This window comes from Ictalurus punctatus, chromosome 3 (genome assembly GCF_001660625.3).
Source record: "Ictalurus punctatus breed USDA103 chromosome 3, Coco_2.0, whole genome shotgun sequence".
NCBI lineage: Eukaryota > Metazoa > Chordata > Actinopteri > Siluriformes > Ictaluridae > Ictalurus > Ictalurus punctatus.
Genome location: NC_030418.2, coordinates 30438296 through 30458026, shown reverse-complemented (window position 1 = coordinate 30458026; position 19731 = coordinate 30438296). Strand labels below are relative to the sequence as shown.

The 19731-nt window shown below is 37.1% G+C and overlaps 1 protein-coding gene across 2 annotated transcripts in view; it reads right to left on the bottom strand.

The window, feature by feature from the left end:
- LOC108263068 (probable E3 ubiquitin-protein ligase HERC3) overlaps positions 1-19731 on the bottom strand; it is a 73901-nt gene that overhangs the window by 49583 nt on the left and 4587 nt on the right. Inside the window, exons 6-24 of one of the 2 annotated variants that reach the window (XM_017463510.3) lie at positions 18889-19019; positions 18388-18515; positions 18235-18308; positions 18035-18150; positions 17532-17591; positions 17309-17414; positions 16941-17133; positions 15627-15793; positions 15474-15548; positions 15157-15237; positions 14003-14086; positions 13795-13893; positions 12196-12336; positions 10837-11003; positions 10361-10424; positions 10184-10254; positions 9651-9834; positions 9408-9510; positions 7280-8019 (exon numbers count right to left, since the gene is read on the bottom strand). The exons of the other annotated variant lie outside the window; for it this stretch is intronic. Of the exons in view, the coding sequence (XP_017318999.2) occupies positions 7808-8019; positions 9408-9510; positions 9651-9834; positions 10184-10254; positions 10361-10424; positions 10837-11003; positions 12196-12336; positions 13795-13893; positions 14003-14086; positions 15157-15237; positions 15474-15548; positions 15627-15793; positions 16941-17133; positions 17309-17414; positions 17532-17591; positions 18035-18150; positions 18235-18308; positions 18388-18515; positions 18889-19019 (2256 nt within the window). The 3' untranslated portion in view covers positions 7280-7807. Of the gene's footprint in view, positions 1-7279; positions 8020-9407; positions 9511-9650; positions 9835-10183; positions 10255-10360; positions 10425-10836; positions 11004-12195; positions 12337-13794; positions 13894-14002; positions 14087-15156; positions 15238-15473; positions 15549-15626; positions 15794-16940; positions 17134-17308; positions 17415-17531; positions 17592-18034; positions 18151-18234; positions 18309-18387; positions 18516-18888; positions 19020-19731 lie in introns of those variants that run through there. 2 annotated transcript variants of the gene reach the window in all.

The following is a 19731-nucleotide window of genomic DNA, read 5'->3' as shown; positions in this document are numbered from 1 at the left end:
GCCCATAATGACCTGAGCCAAATGTCAACATCAGTCCACCCTAAAAATGCAGATAAATTATTTTAACCACTTATAGTTTCAATTGCATCAACTGGTAGTACATTAAGTAAGTTGCGTCACATCATTCACCAGCAGAGGGAGCCAAGGACAATTGAGTTTACTGTTATTTTGTTTCTCAACTCATATTTATGTTCACACTTGGCCACATGGTGGCTTAGTGGTAAGCCACACCACCAGGGTTGGGGGTTTGATTCCCACCACTGTGTGTGCAGAGATTAATGATGATAATGAGACTTTATTGGTCACATATACATTACAGCACAGTGAAATTCTTTTCTTCGCATACCCCAGCATGTCAGAGCGCAGGGTATGCGCTCTGGGTCAGCCATGATACAGCACTCCTGGAGCAGAGAGGGTTAAGGGCCTTGCTCAAGGGCCCAACAGTGGCAGCTTGGCACTGCTGGGGCTTGAACCCATGACCTTCTGATCAATAACCCAGAGCCTTAACTGCCAAGCCACCACTGTCCCCCAAATCAAGATTGCATGTTCTCCCAGTGCTGTGGGGATTTCCTCCGGATACTCAGGTTCCTCCCACAGTCTAAAGACATGCATGGTAGGCTGTTTATATTGTCCGCAGTGTGTGAATGTGTATGTGATTGTGCCCTGCGATGGATTGGCACCCTTATCCCGCCCCATGCCCGATGCTCCCTGGGATAGGCTCCAGGTTCCCCATGTCCCTGAAGGATGGATGGATGGATGGATGTTTCCACTCATTGAGTGTGTGCCTTAGTTTCTTCTTTCTTTCTCAGTAGACCTCACAAATCTTTTTCAGCCCAGTAATTTAATATCACTGGAAAAAATAGCCAATTGTCACTGTGTTTTAGCCATTAGAGTATTATTTATTTAGTTTTCAATGCTAATTTGTAAATAATTATTTGAACTGAATCTCACGCATTTCCTGATCATTGCTAAGCAAATCCTCTCATGAAATATTTTACCTGTGCTCGGCTGGTGTAAATGTAGGGCGTGTAAAAAAAAAAAAAAAAAAAAAAATGTGGTCGGTCAGATTTAAGAGAACATTTGCATAGTTTACATAAAAATATTTAGTTTCTCATCAAAACGTGATTTAATTTCTTATACTAAATTTCTAATGACTGGTTTGAATTATGTAGAATGAGTATGACCAATTCACATAGTATTAACGTGATCCAGTTACGTTATAAAACCTTGTGAGATTGTTGGCACTGATTGTAAGAAATGACTATAGTATTCATTTAACCTGATTTTCACTTGAGTGGCATGATCATGCAGTGGGAAGTGTCACTGCCTCACATCCTGAGTGACCTGGGTTTGATCCTGAGCTTTGGTGAGAGTGCAGAGTTAGAGTTTATTCAGCGTCATGAAAATACACGATCAAATCATGTTAGATGTACGAAAACAAATTGTGTTAATTAATGTAACTCAATTCAATTCCGTGGGACCGATGAACGCATTTGGATGAAGTATATTCAATGAGACGTTCTTTTCAGTGCAAACGCTCCATATTACAGGTTTATGAACATAGACTCTAGTATCAGTGCTTTGTAATAATCAGGTGAACCTGTTACTGTACGTTTTCTAACAGGACAGTCTTCAGGACAGAAGAGTTAACCGTTTCTAGTTTCTTAGTAACATGACAAGCTGATGAAGTGTTAACCTTGGTTAGAACAGCAGTGTGGTCCTCTCCGCATGAAATGAACACGGTCTTCTTCAAATTCAAGCTCTTCACACAAACAGGGACATGTCTATCTGTGAGAACACATTAAGAACACAATTACTTTGTTGAGTCAGACAAAGCTGAGTTTATAGCACACGTTTATAGTAAAGTCAGTACCATCAGTGTCTCCCAGACCCAGCTGCCCGGCGCTGTTCCTACCCCAGCCGAACACGGCTCCGGAGAGAGACAGGGCGAAGCTGTGGTCTCCTCCGGCGCTGATCTGAGCCAGTGGGATCCCACACAGAGACTTGAGGGGCTGAGGAGAATCGGCTCGGCTCGGCTCACCTTTCCCCAAACCAAGCTGACCGCTCGAGTTCTGACCCCATGTGAACAACTGACCATCTGAGAGGATGAAGCAGAGGAACGTTGCAAAATTTGTGTCGCCATAAACATATGAACAAATTTTACTTTACATTACAGCATTTGGCAGACACCCTTATCCAGAGCGACTTACAGTCGTCTCATTTATACAACTGAGCAGTTGAGGGCCTTGCTCAAGGGCCCAACAGTGCCAGCTCGGCAGTGTTAGGATTTGAAACCACAACCTTCCAAGCAGTAATCCAATTTCTTAACTACTGAGCTACCACTTTCCTCCACTGAGCGACCACAGTTTGTTTGCGTCAGGTAGATGTGTTAGTATATGTAAGATATGGCCTTAAAGTATTTCCTAAAAGTATGGCCTTTATCAATAGATGATACGAAAACATTTTCTTGCAAAAGAATTTAATAGAGAAGACACAATGTGTTATTGCATAAGATACCAGATTCTCGAATCTGATCGCTCAGAAGCTTTTGATTCATTTTCTAGAACAGCAGCTCTGACAGTAGTTCCAGCTTTAAATCAAATCAACGGTTTATATTCTACCACGTTATCATATCTATTACAGCAGCTAACTCACAGGGATTTGTATGGTGGATGCTCCACATAATCTTATATTAATACTAATTTTATTTTATTTTTTTAAAAACTGTTGTTATTTAAGAAAGAAAAATATATAATTGTTGATATAGTGTTTATGAAAGGAGTCTCCAGTGTCAGTGTTTTGTAAAGACTACAGCACAGTCTCCAGCTCTTTTTAGTTTCTCTGTAACATGACAAGCTAAGTGAGTACAGGAACTAACTTGTTTCACACTCACAAATCTTTTTGTACTTTCCACTTCTGATATCTTGTTTAACTTCATGGTTTTATCTCCACCTTTCACCCACATTTCACAATCACACACGCGCACACACACACACACACACACACACACACACACACATTCAAATTCTAACTCACTGCTCAGTGTATTTATGCAGTATATTTCCTCAGGTTTATTGCAAGGTTTTGTTATTTCTTATGCTTTGCAATAGTTTGCATGATTGACTGACTATTGCCTGTTGTTGACTACTCTGATCCTTTATGAGTTTAATTTAATTTTACTCACGACTACATCCTGCCTGACTTCTCCTTCGTGACTTTTCCCAATGTTCCACAACATTAAATTGTAGCTATACACTGATAGAGAAAAAAATGATGTCATCCCTTAATTAATAAAATATGCTGTGGTATAAGAGGAATAAAAAAAACCTTCAGGATGTGCTGTTGCATTGGACCGATTCACATTGGAAGTCCGTTGATTATTTTCCTATAACAGCAGGAATGAGTCATGGCTATAACTCAACCTTGATGAAACTTCTTCTTATGCATTATATAGAGAAGAGCTTAGTGCGTACAGCCATTTTCAGCCCAGAATGAAGTGTTACACAAAGCACTGGCTGCATAAAAGTGACATAAAAGCCTTAAATGTCCATGTTCATATTTGGGTTCAATCACCATGAATTCCTCTGTTATTTGTTTAAGAAAACAAGGAGTGTAATTATACTTACCTTTTGTAAGGACAACTGAGTGATAGTTTCCACATGCAACTTGTGCAATTTGTCTGTTAGTTAAGCTGCCACATGTCCTGCTCATGAAAAAGAACAAACAAACAAAAAATTAAGATGAATTTAATATATGAGGATTTCTCTCTGAACCACAGTGCTTGGAAATCAAACCCACTTGGGTATGTTGCATCGAGCTGAACATTTCCATTCCTGCACCGTCCCTTTCTCAGACACAAGCACAACATGCTCCTTTCCGCTGCTCAATAACGCAGTTCGCTCCTTCTTCAAATCTAAAGTAATTCCTAAAAAAAACCCCAGAAATTTTGTTGTTATTGGTGTTGTATTTGTCTGTCTTTACAACGGTGATTTAATACATCCTCACTAATTTACAGGGCTTACTAGTGTACAGAAATACTCTGTATATATATGTATATATATATATATATATATATATATATATATATATACACACAGAGTATTTCTATTAATATACATACACACACACACACACACACACACACACACAGTATTTCTGCAAATTGGTATATATATATATATATATATATATATATATATATATATAGAGAGAGAGAGAGAGAGAGAGAGAGAGAGAGAGATAGACAGATAGATATATACAGTGTATACTGTATATATACTTGAAGAACAGCCTGACTCAAAGCAGAATTACTCTTACCAATCCACATTCCAAAGTACCTTCAATGTCCATATATATTATCTGGGGAGGCTTAGTGTTCACACGTTTTCCCTCACACCTCTGGGGTTGGGGTTTGAATCCCGCCTCCACCCTGTGTGGGTGGAGTTGGAAAGTTCTCCCTGTGCTTCAAATACAAGCACTGTCCAAATACATGCACTGTAGGCTGATTGACATTTCCAAATTGTCCATAGCGTGTGCACGTGTGTGCGATTGTGCACATAGTCGGTTGGCACCCCATCCACTTGCTCTGTGCTCTGAGTTCCCTGGGATAGACTCCACCGTGACCCTGTTTAGGATCAGCGGTATGGAAAATGGGTGGATGGTTTATCTGTTTATAGTTCACAACTTCCTGCGATTCATCTGTAAAGTCCATTTCAGTTCCAGAACTACAAAATGTGAAGAAGTTCAGAGAAGTTCAAGTGGGAGTACTTGTGCTAGGCACTGTGTGTGTATACACACATGCTCCCATATACATACACATTTTAATAATTTGCATTAGTTTTGCATATGCATATTCATAAGTATTCACCCCCCCTTGAACTGGAACTGAAATGAACTTGGGTCCCTATAGTATAATAGTATAATATTGTATAATTCCATCATTTAATGTGTAGTTAAATGTGGCAATAAATAGGTGATACCGAAGTTAATTCGGTTAAATTAAAAGTCTAACAATTAATTATTCCTTTTGCTATTCAATATTACAATAATTGCAATATTTAATCATTTAATTATTTCGTTATACGTATATTTAATGAATAAATTCTGAAAATCCTACAATTTCCATTTGGTATAGCCTATATGTCTATGCTTTACCCTTTTCGGCTGCCCTTGAGACTATAATGTTTTCATGGCATTAAAGAGAACATGAACTCACGCTTGTGTGACCTCACTACGATGACCTTCCGGTCCGTGTCCCTGAGGAAGGTCGCGAGCCCCTCTCTGATGGACACGTCCGTGATTCTCGTCCCGCGGAACATTTGATCAGATTCACTAATGTTCTCATGTGAAGAGTCATCTCCTGTCGAGTTCAAGCTGCCCCAGTACAGCATTCCGAATCTCACAGGATGTACAAATGTCCTCTCTGTAACCGTGTCTGAAGACCAGCTGATGTAGAAAGCATGTAAACATGAATTTAAACAAACTGAGAAGATGAAACTTAAGCCGAGAGTTGAAACGAAACCGAAACTCATCTGCTTCCCTCCAGCATTTCTATATAAAGATCTACTATAAGGAAGTAATCAGCACTAAACTGAACAAAGTCAGTATTTGGCATGTAACCCTGTGTCTTTATAAAGTAACCTCAGGTATACTTCATACAAATTTTTGGAGAACATTGGCTGGTATTTTTTTTATTTTTTATGAGCATTTTAATCTTCTGGAGCCAGCATTTTCCTTTTTTTCTTTTTTCTTTTTCGTTCTTTTTTTTTTTTTTTTTTTTTTTAAAAACTGGTCTATTAGGATGTGTAGGCCTAGTATGTAATATGTTACTTGCTTTACTGACATTTTCCCCTAACTTTTCATTTTCAAGTCCTAAAATAAACATCTAAGACAAAATTTGCATAAAAAATAAAAATAAAAATAGGGTGCCTAAGACTTTTTGCATGGTACCTGCACATATGTATTGTGTAGTGTTACAACCTGAAACCGAAATGAATTTATTTGGATAATATCTTGAAGCTACAGTACACAAAATAGCCCTGAATATTAAAGTGGTGGTGGTGGGGAGAATGGTATGGGTGTGTTACATTATGCCCCCTAGTGGAATAACAGAGTAGTCTGTGTTCCACTTCGCCTACTGTCCGTCCTAAATAGTATCCGAGATTAGAATCTGTGCGTCCCAAATCGTAGTATGTTCTAATGAGCATCCCAAAGGTACCCGGATGGTCTACTATTTCTGGTAGATTTTCGAAGTGTGGATCTTTGACACAACTCCTTGCACGAAGGAGGAGGAGTTTTGTGACGGTTCGCTTTTTCCGAATTCAACCTGCAAACATGGCGGACGAGTGTAACGCCGGTGATGCGTCACCGTTTAAGTGTAAGAACTTAAATGTTAAGCACTAGCCAAAGTTTTTTTTTTTTTTGCTGTCATGTAAGATTAATGAATGTTAAATTAAATGATGTAGTATAAATTCTAAAAGGAATAACGAATGAAGAAAAGCTGTAAATGCAATGAGGAATATTTACGGTGACAGTGTGCATAACTACATGAGGCAACAACGTTCTCTTCCATTACATGATGTGGTAGTATGTCTCAGTACTTGCATATTATTTTGCTACACACTCAAATGTAAGTATTTTTTCTTAGTGCATAGTATAAGTAGGTGAACTGGGATGCAGCAAAGCACTTGCTAGAATCTTACAATTCAATTACAAATTAGAGTCTGCAGGCCATATACTTGATCCCCTTGCTATGGATACTACAAGCTAAACTAAAGCTTATGATTACAGCTAAGGCTATAAGACTTTCACTGTTTTTCATAAAGTATGAAAAAGTCCTCATAATTGACCAATAATAACTCAAACATAGGGTGATTTCTAATGGCTGGTAAACAGCTGCTGGTACAAATGCACTAGCGGGTCTCCCCTGTCTTTAAAATCTAATAAGAAATCAATATAATTATTTTTGCCATCCAAAACAGATTATTTGCTATTAACAAATTTTTAAAGTGTATTATTTGTGACTTCTGTGGAACCAAGCGCAACAGCACTACCAACAGTTGAAGGAAAAACACACAGAATGGTATGAAGAAGTGAAGCTGGGGCTGAATTCTTTCTAGCCGTGACTTTAGATTCATGAAGCTTTTCCGTGACAGTCTTGTCAGGTGATTACACTGAGTGAAACGCCCCTTGCGTTGTTCGGACAAAACATCCATTAAAATAAACATTCTAGTAACTTCTTTACCTTTGAAATACTGAATTACAGCAAAATATCACAACATTTAGTTAAAGCCAATTTTATTAGGAGCATTCATTGTAGTTGCATTTGTTTTACATTGTAGTAAATAAGTTTTAAATATGAATTACCCCTTTTGATAAAGTCCTTAACTGGTCATCTATAAATTCATCTATCAGTGTGTAGTCTGCTCTGAGATATAAGAAGTAAAAGTTACACTACGTTTAATGTATTTTTTTTTTCATCCTTAAGTAAATTCCTTTACTTATCTAGTGTTGCCTTTCTGAAAGAAATTAATCGAACACTCAGGCTGTTTTTGTGTTTATGTGAAGTTATAAAATAACCTCAAAAAATATGTGCAATGAGAGCAAAGTTTTTGAACAGGCTTTGAACAACCTGTTTCCTCAATAAGAATCCACATCCAGGGTCCCCAGTTCGATCCTGAGCTCAGGACTGTGCAAATGTAGAACTACATCAAGTAATTAGGCTGATATTTTAAGACACAGCACTTGCAACACCAAAGTCCACATTTTCATACAACAGCACAATGTCAAATTACATGAGACTGTCATTTTATTCTTCCCAGAATCCTCTTCTGTGGTGTATGGCTTCAGTGAGCTTCGTTCGAAGTGTTTCTTTTCTTTGGTACACTGGGAGATTCAGTAAGGCATGGCAGGTAAGAGCCTGGGGCAGATAATCCTGTGTGCCACTAAACAGGGGTTGCACTCGCATCTTCACCTGCCCCATACCCAGAATGGGAACTCGATCAAATCCGGTCAGGAACACTGCAGAACGAAAAGGAAGTGGCATTTTTAATACTGTTTAGAGGAACATCAGAAAGCATGTCACAGACTGATTTGGTACAGAGCAAAGTCACTAGTTACGTTTTGATAAAAGTTCCCTAATTTTCCCATAATTTAGAACCACACATACTCCATTCATTCTATTTTAATGCGCCTAAGTAATGTCTAACATCCACTGTCAATGCAAGATTTTTGGAAAATGTCCTCTATAATATGTCTTAACACCTTAAACTCTAAAAATAAAAATATCAGAACTCAAAACCCACAACTGCAGCATTATCTGAAACTTATCTGAAGGCTTAGCTCCACCCACTTGGCACAATTACTTCAGGTCAGATATCCCAGAAAACTTGTTTCCTGATATATATGTCAATGTATGATGTGTGTATCATTATGATGTTGTTATGTCCATGGACAATTCCTCCCCAGACCACCACCCTTATTTTGTTGTCTGCTCCATTTCCTTCCTTGATTGTGCTCACTTGATTTGTGTTCCCCCAGTTAGTTCCCTGTATAAGTTTTTCCTCCTCAGTTGTGGAGCATTGTGTGTGCGCATTGTAGGTATTGTGGTTGTCAGGTTATGTTGTATTTGAACCGTTAGTGGTTTTTGTTTTCACGTGGAGTATTCTTTCCTCTGCCTTGCCATAGTCTAGTCCCTTGTTTTAGTTGTGCCAGTTTTAGGTTCCTTTCCAGTCTTTATTAATTTTTTAGCTGTGTTATTAAAGAATTCTGCACTTGCATCCGTCTCCCCTGGACTCCATGACAGACGTATGTGTAAATTTTCTTTATAAACCTTAAAAAAACCCACATAACCAAAGCGGAAACACATTATATTTTTACTAATTAAATAATTTTTAAATAATTTTTTAAATATTCGGATTCAAAAATCTCAGTTTCTTAATTCAGTTCCTATCTCAAATTAAAAGGATATTACAGAGGAAGTTCCCAAAATATTTAGTGTTGTTGGATTTACAATACATTTTACACTGGAAAAAAATGGCATATTTTTAATAACAGGGCATTTTCATCAATAAATAATCGACTAATGATTTGACAACAAACTTTTCTGTGAAGGTCTTTCTCTTGAGAGCATCTTCACAGTGAAAAACTAATTTAAAACACTAGGTTTCTAGTTTTTATTAAATATAAGAATGTATGCACGTTTAATTGGACTAAGCCTCAATTCGGATCTCTGTTGTTTTAAAAATGACCTTATTAACCAGGAAAACAGTTCTCACAAGACTTAAAACCAAATATATTCATATTTCACACTGCTAGAGAAGGGTATTAAGAGATATTTTCATCATTTTGAAAGAAGGGTATGCTACTTTTTGCAACAAACTGTATATACAATTATTTACTGGACTCACAGAGGAAGGCTTTCTTGTCCTGGCTTGACAGTTCTTCAAACACTTCCCAGAAGAAGACAATCGTTTGGTGTTTTGCATGAAATTCGTATTCATAAGTTGCATTCTGTTCATCGTAAAGAAACACAGACGTGATTTATGTCTTAATAACCACCAGATCTAAGTTGTGAATTTAACACAAATCATCAAAATGTCAAAATGTCTTTTTGTTCTTTTAGGAAGGAGATAAAATGCAGGTGTGTTCACCTGTCTGAATGTGTCCCAGTCGTATTCCTCTGAGCCCAGCATCACTCCTCTGAGCTCTTCTGGATGGAAGATGTCCACCATGTGTCTGTCACACACTTTGTAGAATCCCTTCTTAAATTCATTAAACACCCGCTCCACGGACTTGTTCAGCACGTAATCCACATACGCGTCCACGAACACGTTTCTGTCGAAGGAATAAAAGTCGTTAACGTTAACGTCTTTTAAAGATGAGTTTATGAAACACACTTAAAAAACAAAAAAAGCAAACAATCAAACAATACACCTCTGTTAAATTGCATCACATGATATCACCTTGTATGAAATGAGAGTGAATAGCACCTTATGCATAAATTATATAAGAATGTATATAAAGCCAACAGTGGTCAATTGTTGTAACATCTACTGTATGTGAAATAATACAGTACAATCACAAATCGAGCTCCTCCATGAGTACCATGAGGCATTAGAGACATAACACACGTTTAATTTCATTTTAACTTCTATACTGAATGTTTGTGAAAATAGAAACTAACTTGTTTGAGCTTGTCACGGTCTTGCCAGGCTCGTCTGGATCCAGTTCAACTTCCTTGTTGTTCCACACAATCTGAGCATGGTATAAAGGAAATATTAGTGTAAGATAAAATATTAACTGCAAGAGATTTTACACAACAGTAAGCTGACCGTGCACAATGCATGCAATGTACACTTACAGTGTAGGTCATGTACATGTTATCCGCATCATCATCAGTGTAGTTCAGTAAGTACTGCAAACTCCTAATTAGAGAAACATAGACAGTAGTGCTTTATCTTTTTTCTGTTTTATTTAGAGTTACTGCTAGCACCCCAAAATAGATTTTCCTATAATGGCACGTCCCAAATGGTTTTATTCTTCTCATACTGCAGCAATTTCTTTTTTATTTAAATTTTTATTCTTTATTAATGAATGACATCATACCCCCCCCCCCCCAAAAAAAAAAGCCCAGCATGATGCATCCACCATACTATATACAAGTCCCTGTGTATGTAGTTACTATAGAAACAATAACATGCAGTATTAGATCCACTATATAGAAAATAAATCACCATCTTCTGACCAATCAGAATCAACTATTCAACAGTGCTGTGGTACAGCAGAGAATTATATAAAAAGGTTGAGAGAATGATAATATTTGTCTGAAAAACTTACTGTGCTATGACAGGACTCAGCTCAGCAAAATCGCTCAGAGAAGGTCTGATGTCGAGAAGTTTTTTAAACAGGGCTAAAGGAAAGGGCATGTGCACGACACTTTTGTTGTAAAAGGCCAGACCACACAGGAGTCCGAGAAGAAAGTATCTCTCCTCTGGTAAATTGGGCTGAAGGAAAGAGAGGTCAAAGGACAAGCTGAGTATCACTGTGGGAGGGCAACAATGAACTTCATACATAAATAATGACACATTTCCACTACATTTAAAAAAAATCAGGAATTCTGGAAATTTGGCCACAGTATTCCAGAACAGGATTTAATTCCTTTCCAAACAATAATTACCAACATGAACATGAACATAGTTTGATAGTTTCTACCCAACCGTCTCAATATTTTCATTCCTTCATCTTCAGTAAGTGTTTTATCGTGGTCAGGGCCATGGAGGATTCAGAGCCAGTGAGCGTTTTTTGTGGTGAGCGTGAGGAGGGTACCAGCACACACACACATTCACATACTTACTCACACCTACAGGCAATTTAGCATACAATTTAGCGGGCATGTTCTTGAGAGGTGGGAAGAAACCAGGGCGGTTGTGGTTCAGTTGGTAGAGCGGGTTCTCCACTAATCGTAGGGTTGGAGGTTCGATTCCTGGCCTACGTGACTCCACATGCTGAAGAGTCCTTGGGCAAGACACTGAACCCCAAGTTGCTCCAGATGGCAAGTTAGCGCCTTGCATAACAGCTCTGCTACCATTGGTGTGTGAGTGCGTGTGTGAATGGCTGAATGAGACACAGTGTAAAGCGCTTTGCAATGTAAGTGCGCCATTTACCATTTACCAGTGAACCCAGAGTAAAACCACATGGGAGACCATGTGAAACACTACCTGCTTTGCCACCCTTTTTACTTTTAGTAAAGGTAAAGTAATGGCACCCTCGGCTTTGTTTGAACACACACGCCATCATTACTGCAGGCCGACAAACTGGATGAGCCTTATGCTTAATAAGCATTCGATGAGTAGGACAAGCAACAGTGACATGCCATAGATGCACAGTTTTAATAGTTAATACAACAGAGAATAAATTTGCACATTTCAAAAAGTGTCCATCATTATCTCCACAGAACTCCCCCTACTTCCACGGGTACGGAAAGATTCGGATTCGAAACCATACCGTGCTGTCCCAAACAGTCAAGTGGAAACCGTAATTCAGCTCCTAATAAAAAAAAAACCCTTGCTCCAACTCATGCTCTACATAGAGTGTAGATGTCTACACTGTTCCTCTACACTGACGGTAAATACCTACATCATATACAGTTTACTACATTATACAGTAAGTGCATCATTTTTTATTTTTTTGCCTTACCTCAACAGGAAACCAGATCAATGTTTTTGTGTCATTGTCCATGAACATTTCTGATTCTGGGTCCTTTAGCATTTTAAATGCATTGTGAAAGAAGTCCCTCTTAAAGACGTCGCTCGTTTCAACATTTTCAGAGTACATCACCTGCATGTTAAATACACACAACATCGTATTACTGTGACTGCTGAATATCCCTCAAAGATACTTTCACTTCATCATTATTGATTCATTTGGATCAACAATAGCAGATCTTAGCAGCATTTTGGGCTTATAATAACATCTGTATTATATTATATTAATGAAATTATGATTGTGGTCCATTCTGAAGTGATTGTGTAAGTTGCAGAGATTTGGATTTAGATTTGGATTTAGATTTAGACCAAGCAATGAGCAAGCAAGAAGAGACAGTGACAAGGAAAAACTCTCTGACTAGGCCCTATTCACTTCAAAAGTGCCACACCAGATTTGTTAAGCACCGCTGTTGATTTTGTAAATTTGCTCAATTCTATTTAAGTGGTGTCTCAATGGTTAAGGCTCTGGGTTACTGACCAGGAGGTCGGGGGTTCAAGCCCCAGCACCCGCAAACTACCCTTGTTGAGCCCTTGAGAAACCCTCTCTGCTCCAGGGGGCTGTATCATGGCTGACCCTGTGCTCTGACCCCAACTTCATAACAAGCTGGGATATGTGAAGAAAAGCATTTCACTGTGCTATAATGTATATGTGACAAATACTTACATTTTAATATTACTAGGTAGAATGCTTCTTACTTGGACTTGACCCATATTTAAGCCCACCTGTTGCCACAGGCATTTTTTTTCATTCAGCATGTAAACAAAACAGAATCTCAGGGGCAAGTGTCCGACAGTTTTAAAGGCCCTTAAAGTAAATGCTTTTCATCACTTCAGTTGTGACTGGAAGTCTCAATTTCCCTCTTCAGTGTGCCCTGTTTATATTTCATCACCTCAGAATGGACTACAGCATAAATGACCACTGGTTAGTGGATCAGACTTGTCCTTAAACTTTTACTTGTATGATTAATTCATTTTCTGGTCAGTGCACGTGTATCTGGCTTGATTTAAATTGATTAATCAACTTAAAAATTTTGAGGTAATTAGTTTCCTCAAATTTTTGGAGTTAAATGAACTTATCCGGTTTTACGGTGTGGTAAATGAGACATTTTAGCTGTATTCATGTTTGATTCATGTGAATCGAAGAGGGCTTTGACTGAATGCACGGTGTGATGATGTCATATGAGGCGTCTTGGCCCAAATCTGTGGAAAATCTACGGTAATTCTGAAAAATTGCAAGCTCCTCCGAATGTTGTGAAGTTTGCTTGATTTTGTGTTAATTTCTGTGATCGCAAAATCATGAAATCCTGGAGGGACTGTTAAATATTCTATTCATAAAATCTGGCTATCTTAACAAGAGTAAAAGTATGAAGCTGATTCTGTGCTTTGTTCTGTCGTCGTATTATGTTTTTCTGTGGAACTGCCATGTAAAGCAATTTACTTTTCAATTTACAATTATTACAGTTGTCAAAATGAGTTTTGGGAGACATTTGTAAAACAACATGCATAGCATAAAGCTTGCACTTGGCCGTACCTGCAGCCAGCCCTTCAGCGCTTGCTCACTCGCAGCCCTCAGCTGTTGGAAACAATCCTCCAGAATTGCAGTGCGTCTTAACACCATCGTAAAGGGTCCCTACAGTTACAGAGTTCCATAACGGGACATCAGTAAAAATATTTAGACTAGATCAAGTGAAGCTTCATTAAAAAAAACTAAACTAAATATTATCCATGCATGCACACACCCAAGATTCTCTGAACTTTAGAAGGCTGTATTTAGCCTCCAGAGTAAAGATGCAAGGACTTGAGCTCAGGAGTTTTAAGGTGTGCTGCAATGAGAGAAATGTAATTCAGTGGTTAATATTCAATGAATAAAACTTTGCTGTTATAGGAAAATAAACAGTGATGAGTTTGTCTAATGTGGCCTGAAGTGAAGTGAAGTTACAGTCAGCACATTGTTTTATTCATCTCACCTGTATTACCACAGCAATTTGTTAATGATTACATTTTTTTTTCTATCCCAGTTCTGCACATGTTTGTGTTTTCACAACCACGTCAACTAAGAATGGGATAACTAAGAGAAAGTACTAAAATGTGAAGGACAGGAGGAGGACTACTCTAGGACCAGGATTGGGAACCTGTAACTTACATTCTAGATGCTATGAACAGTCATTCCTTCACCAGTTTCTCTTTATTTTCCTCTCTTGATGTTAATAAGACAAAACATGTAACTTGTCACGTTATTGAGGAACCACAGAACGCAAACCCCTCCATCCTGAAGACTTTACATTGTCGGGAAACTGACTGACCATTACAAAACGCTAAAATTGGAGACTCCTTCCATACAGTGCCCTCCACTAATATTGGCACCCTTGGTAAATATGAGCAAAGAAGACTGTGAAAAATTGTCTTTTTTGTTTAAACTTTTGATCTTTTGTTAAAAAAATTCACAAAAGTTCTCTGCTCTCATGGATATCAAACAATTGCAAACAAAACACAGGTTTATTTAAATATATATATATATATATATATATATATATATATATATATATATATATATATATATATATATATATATATATATATATATATATATATATATATATATATATATATATATATATATATATCAAAAGATTAAACAATAAAGACAATTTGTCACAGCACAGCCTTCTTTGCTCATATTTACCAAGGGTGCCAATATTAGTGAAGGGCACTGTAAATGTTAAATAAATTCACCTCACAGATAACGTTACCAAATCAATTATTTTAGTTTTTTGTTGAATATCAACAGTTTTTTTTTTTATAGAATAGAGAATTCAGAAGTGCTGTGGTATAAGACATAATAAAACATCATATTCCATCATTCAGAATGGCTTTGAATGCATACGTTACTCACCAAATATGTCAGTTTTTCTGCCAACATCCCACTATTGTCTCCAATCCAAATATTGTTTATGTCCATGTCAAGAGCATATATCTAAGAGAAAAAAAAATATTCATGACAACTTCAAACAACTTTCTTTAAGTATGTCAGCCCTAGATGTTTTTTTTTAATAACAAGTAACTATATGATAATTTAGCAATAATTATTACTAAATGCACTACATAACTAACTAAATAACTAAAATAACTAAATGCACTACATCTGACATTGTAACTTTCAAAAGATTTGTAAGCCTCTTTTTTTGACAAAGATTACGATTTATTCAATACCATGTCAAGCAGCTCATTGATCTCATAGATGATGAAATCTCCAGGTGTGATTTCTCGTTGGTTCGTGCAGGAAGCCTACAGAATACAAATGCGAAACGTTTAACAATGTGAAAAGCATTCACTCATTCCATATTTTAAGTACAGTATAGTCACCTTGTAGAGCAGCTGGAGAACTTTCACCAATTTACATAATGGGGAATCCATGACTATTTCTTGTCTGCAGACATACGTGATCTTGGATATCATTTTTGCGGCCGAAGTGTGCAAAAGTTTCACTAATGTTTTAAGGAAGGTTTTGGGGAGTTCAGACCAGAAATTCTCTGGGGGGAAAAAAGACACACAAACGTGAACGCATGAAGTGTATCCCTGTTCCTCTCTTGCTAAGCAATGTAACAGGACCTGATGGCCATGTTCCCACCTGTCTACATTCATCTCGAGTCAAGTGAAAATCTGAGTTTGGACAAACAATGATTTCTTTCTATTTTTCTTGATTAATTTATTTAATTAACCAGAACAAAACAATTTAATCAATATCATGGTTTCTTGTGCCCGATGCTCCCTGGGATAGGCTTCAGGTTCCCCGTGACCCTGAAAAGGAATAAGTGGTAGAAGATGGATGAATGGATGGATGGATGGATGGATGTTACAGTTTCCTCCTTTGTGCTGCAGTATCCATGGCGATAATTACCATGTGGTGATGTTTGTGTTTGTTTCTGTTATGGTCCTTTCAGCGTCCCCTGTCTTGTCATTGGTGTATTACTCGACTGTGTGCACCTGTTTTATATTAGTTCTTGATTAATTAGGATTAATAATTTACACTTGTTGGCGTATGTCTTTGTACTTCTTGGTCTGACACCGAACTTGTTTTCCCATTTATAGTCAGGGATTTTCTGACTCCTCACTTGGAATTCTGAGAACAATTACTGTATTCGTCCTAATAAACAACATGCTGAGTTTATGCACTTGTGTAAATGCCTCATTTTAATCCGCAGTTCCTGAGCAGGGCAAATAGGATACATACACTAAAAACACATAACCATGTGATCCAATCCCAACACTAAACATAACCATAGCTAAACATCGCGTTGGTACTCATGACTTTTCAGAAAGCAATTTTTACAAATTTTCTCAGAATAAATGAATGCCTTTCAAATCTCTTAAATCAGAATGACGTTCGTTTAATCATGTGAATTGGTATAACTGTGATAGCAAAAGGATAAAAATGAATGCACAAGTGTAAAGAAATGTCATACACATGTCACTGTGAGACAAGGCTGACTGCCACTGACTTCTGCTGGGAATAGAAGAAACTATAACTTATCTTATTTTAAATGCGAAAGGGCCGAGTACTTCATTTTGTTGCACAGTATGTCTACATGACACACTTGAGCTGCACTTATCACTCTCCACTTGTGATTGGATATTAATATCGGTTCCAAACTGATCCAAAATCATTATAGAGCTTACCTAAAACCGTAAACCTGCAGGGCTCCAGATTTAAAATGGCAGAAGCATATAATGCTGTGAGCTTTGTCTCACATCCTTGATTGTTCAGCACTCTGAGGAGTTCAGGCAGGATGACGAAAACCCTCAGAGCCTCCACACCAGCAACAGTTGAGCCCAGAGAGGGGAGAAGATCTTTCTCTACCACCTTCTCTACCTGAAACAGATACATCAAGTTACACTGAGACCCAGGGATTGATACACCCTTTCAGGTTTAAGCTTGCGAATAATTTATTTTATTTTATTTTAAAACAGCAGCCCGCATTTTCACAATAAATGAAGCACTGACCAGCTGAAAAATCTTTTTTTTCTGTAACTTTTTGTTGACTTACCTCCAACAACACCCTCTTCTTCTCGGCCAACCGGTCAAAAGCAGTTTTCACTGATTCCATATCCAAACCAGAGATGTGGGTGGATGTTGCGTAATGTCCATCACAACTACACATTACATATTACACAGTGCATAATAAAAAAATATATATATTATGTTACATAGAATGGTTTATTTTTTATTTGAAATATAAGTATCTTTTGTAATAAATCTGTCCCAGTTACCTTTTTATAATGAAGCTCCCATTTATACAAGCTGGAGATGAGAAAACTGTTTTTATTTCCCTATATTAGTTAAAAAAAAAAAAAACAGAAAGAAATCAGTATGTAAATAATAATAATAATAATAATAATAATAATAATAATAATAATAATAATAATAATAATGCATTTTATTTTTAAAAAAAGCCCCTTTCATGACACCCAAGGTCACTTCACAAATACAACATGCAAATACAACTCACAAAACACTAAAACACAATATTATATATGCATATATATATATATATATATATATATATATATATATATATATATATATATATATATATATATATATACACACACACACACACACACACACATTATACAATATTATACATAAAACACTAAAACACGTATTATAATTAAGTATTATGTAACCATGTCACAGAGAATATGCAAGCCTGAAGAGATGAGTTTTTAAAGAACTCATGAGTATGTTTAACAAATTTAACAAAACCACTCACTTTTTGATGGTCTTCCACTGATTTGTTTCACACTGGGACACCCATCTGTCAATCTTTTTGTCCTCCAATGTCACAATCCCCTTCCTTCGGTTAGGTTCTAAATTACTACTGGATTTCTACAACCCAAAGCAAAAACAGAGCTTGAGACAATTTAAAAGCATTTATGAATTAATAATGGGATCAATCATGTCATATCTTACCTGAGAAGAGCACAAGACAAAGGACTGATTCCCACCAGCAATGATGCTCTCAACTCTATGGATGTTATTTGCCTCTGTGTATTAATAATTATAATATTTGTTAGTTATGCGCTTGTATCCAATTAAAATTTCATACAGCAGCTTGGTGATTACTTGATATCAGTTGTACAGGAAGTGGCACACATTGATTGGTCCTCTGCCCATTTCCCAGTTGTCCTTGTTCTCCACATCCAAATGAGTAGATCATGTTTGATGATTCAACCAGTGCCATAGTGTGATTCCTTAAATTCATGGCAAGAGAATAAAAATTGAATGAAATAAAGCCTATTGTAATAGGTATGATCTACAATACAGAAGATAAAGAACTTGTCAGAGTTATATTTGATCTTTTTAAATTAAGGTATTGTTTTAAATTAAAAGTAACATTCTGTCCTCAGTTCAAATTGAGTGTGCTGGAGTACAATACAACGTAGAATGTGTCACTTACAGTATGAATTATTATGAACTACACTGTATAATAATGTGTTTGATATAACACACATCATTTTACGCCACCTATGTGTCATATAAAAACTGCAAAGATAGTGTTTCAAATTCAAAATTGCTGATTGTAAACTCATTCAGTTACGACATATTAATAGACACAATACACACCCCCCACATGTGATCTGGGACACGTTTAAACACTCGAGCCCAGTAACCACACGAGGCTGAAGTTCATCATTGAATGAGTTATGACCTAGCTGCCCGTAACGACCTGATCCGAACGTGAAAACCGTTCCTCCCTGGAATAAAAAAAAAAAATCATAACCGCACTTGTTATGTAAGTAAGTAAGTAAGTAAATTTTATTTATATATCACGTTATATAACAGCAAAGTTGAGCAAAGTGCTGAACAGAGTAAGAAAAGTCAAGTAGAAAACAAAATAAAACCAAATAAAGTCAGACAATAGACAATAATAAAAATGAGATTAAAACGCCTGGGAGAAGAGAGACGCTTTCAGAAACTTTTAAAAAGTGTTTATAGAAGGTGCGAGGCAGATATTGAGTGGCAATTTATTCCATAATAAATTAATATAATAAATAATAAATTCAACATAATAAATTCCACAAGGGGCGGAGACTGAAAAAGCTCCATCCCCCTTAGTTTTTAAACGGGATCGAGGGACATACCAAAGAAACCTATCAGAAGATATTTAAAAATCTGCTAGATGAATGTGGTGTAAGAAGATATTTGAGATAAGGAGCTGCTTGTCACAATCACATACACATTCACACACCCATTCATACACTACGGACACTTTGGACATGCCAATCAGTCTACCATGCATGTCTTTGGACTGGGGGAGGAAACCGGAGTACCCGGAGGAAACCCCCGCAGCACGGGGAGAACATGCAAACTCCATACACACAGGGCCGTGGCGGGAATCGAACCCTGGAGTTGTGAGGTGAACATGCTAACCACTTAGCCCAGTATAAAAGATGTTATAACAATATT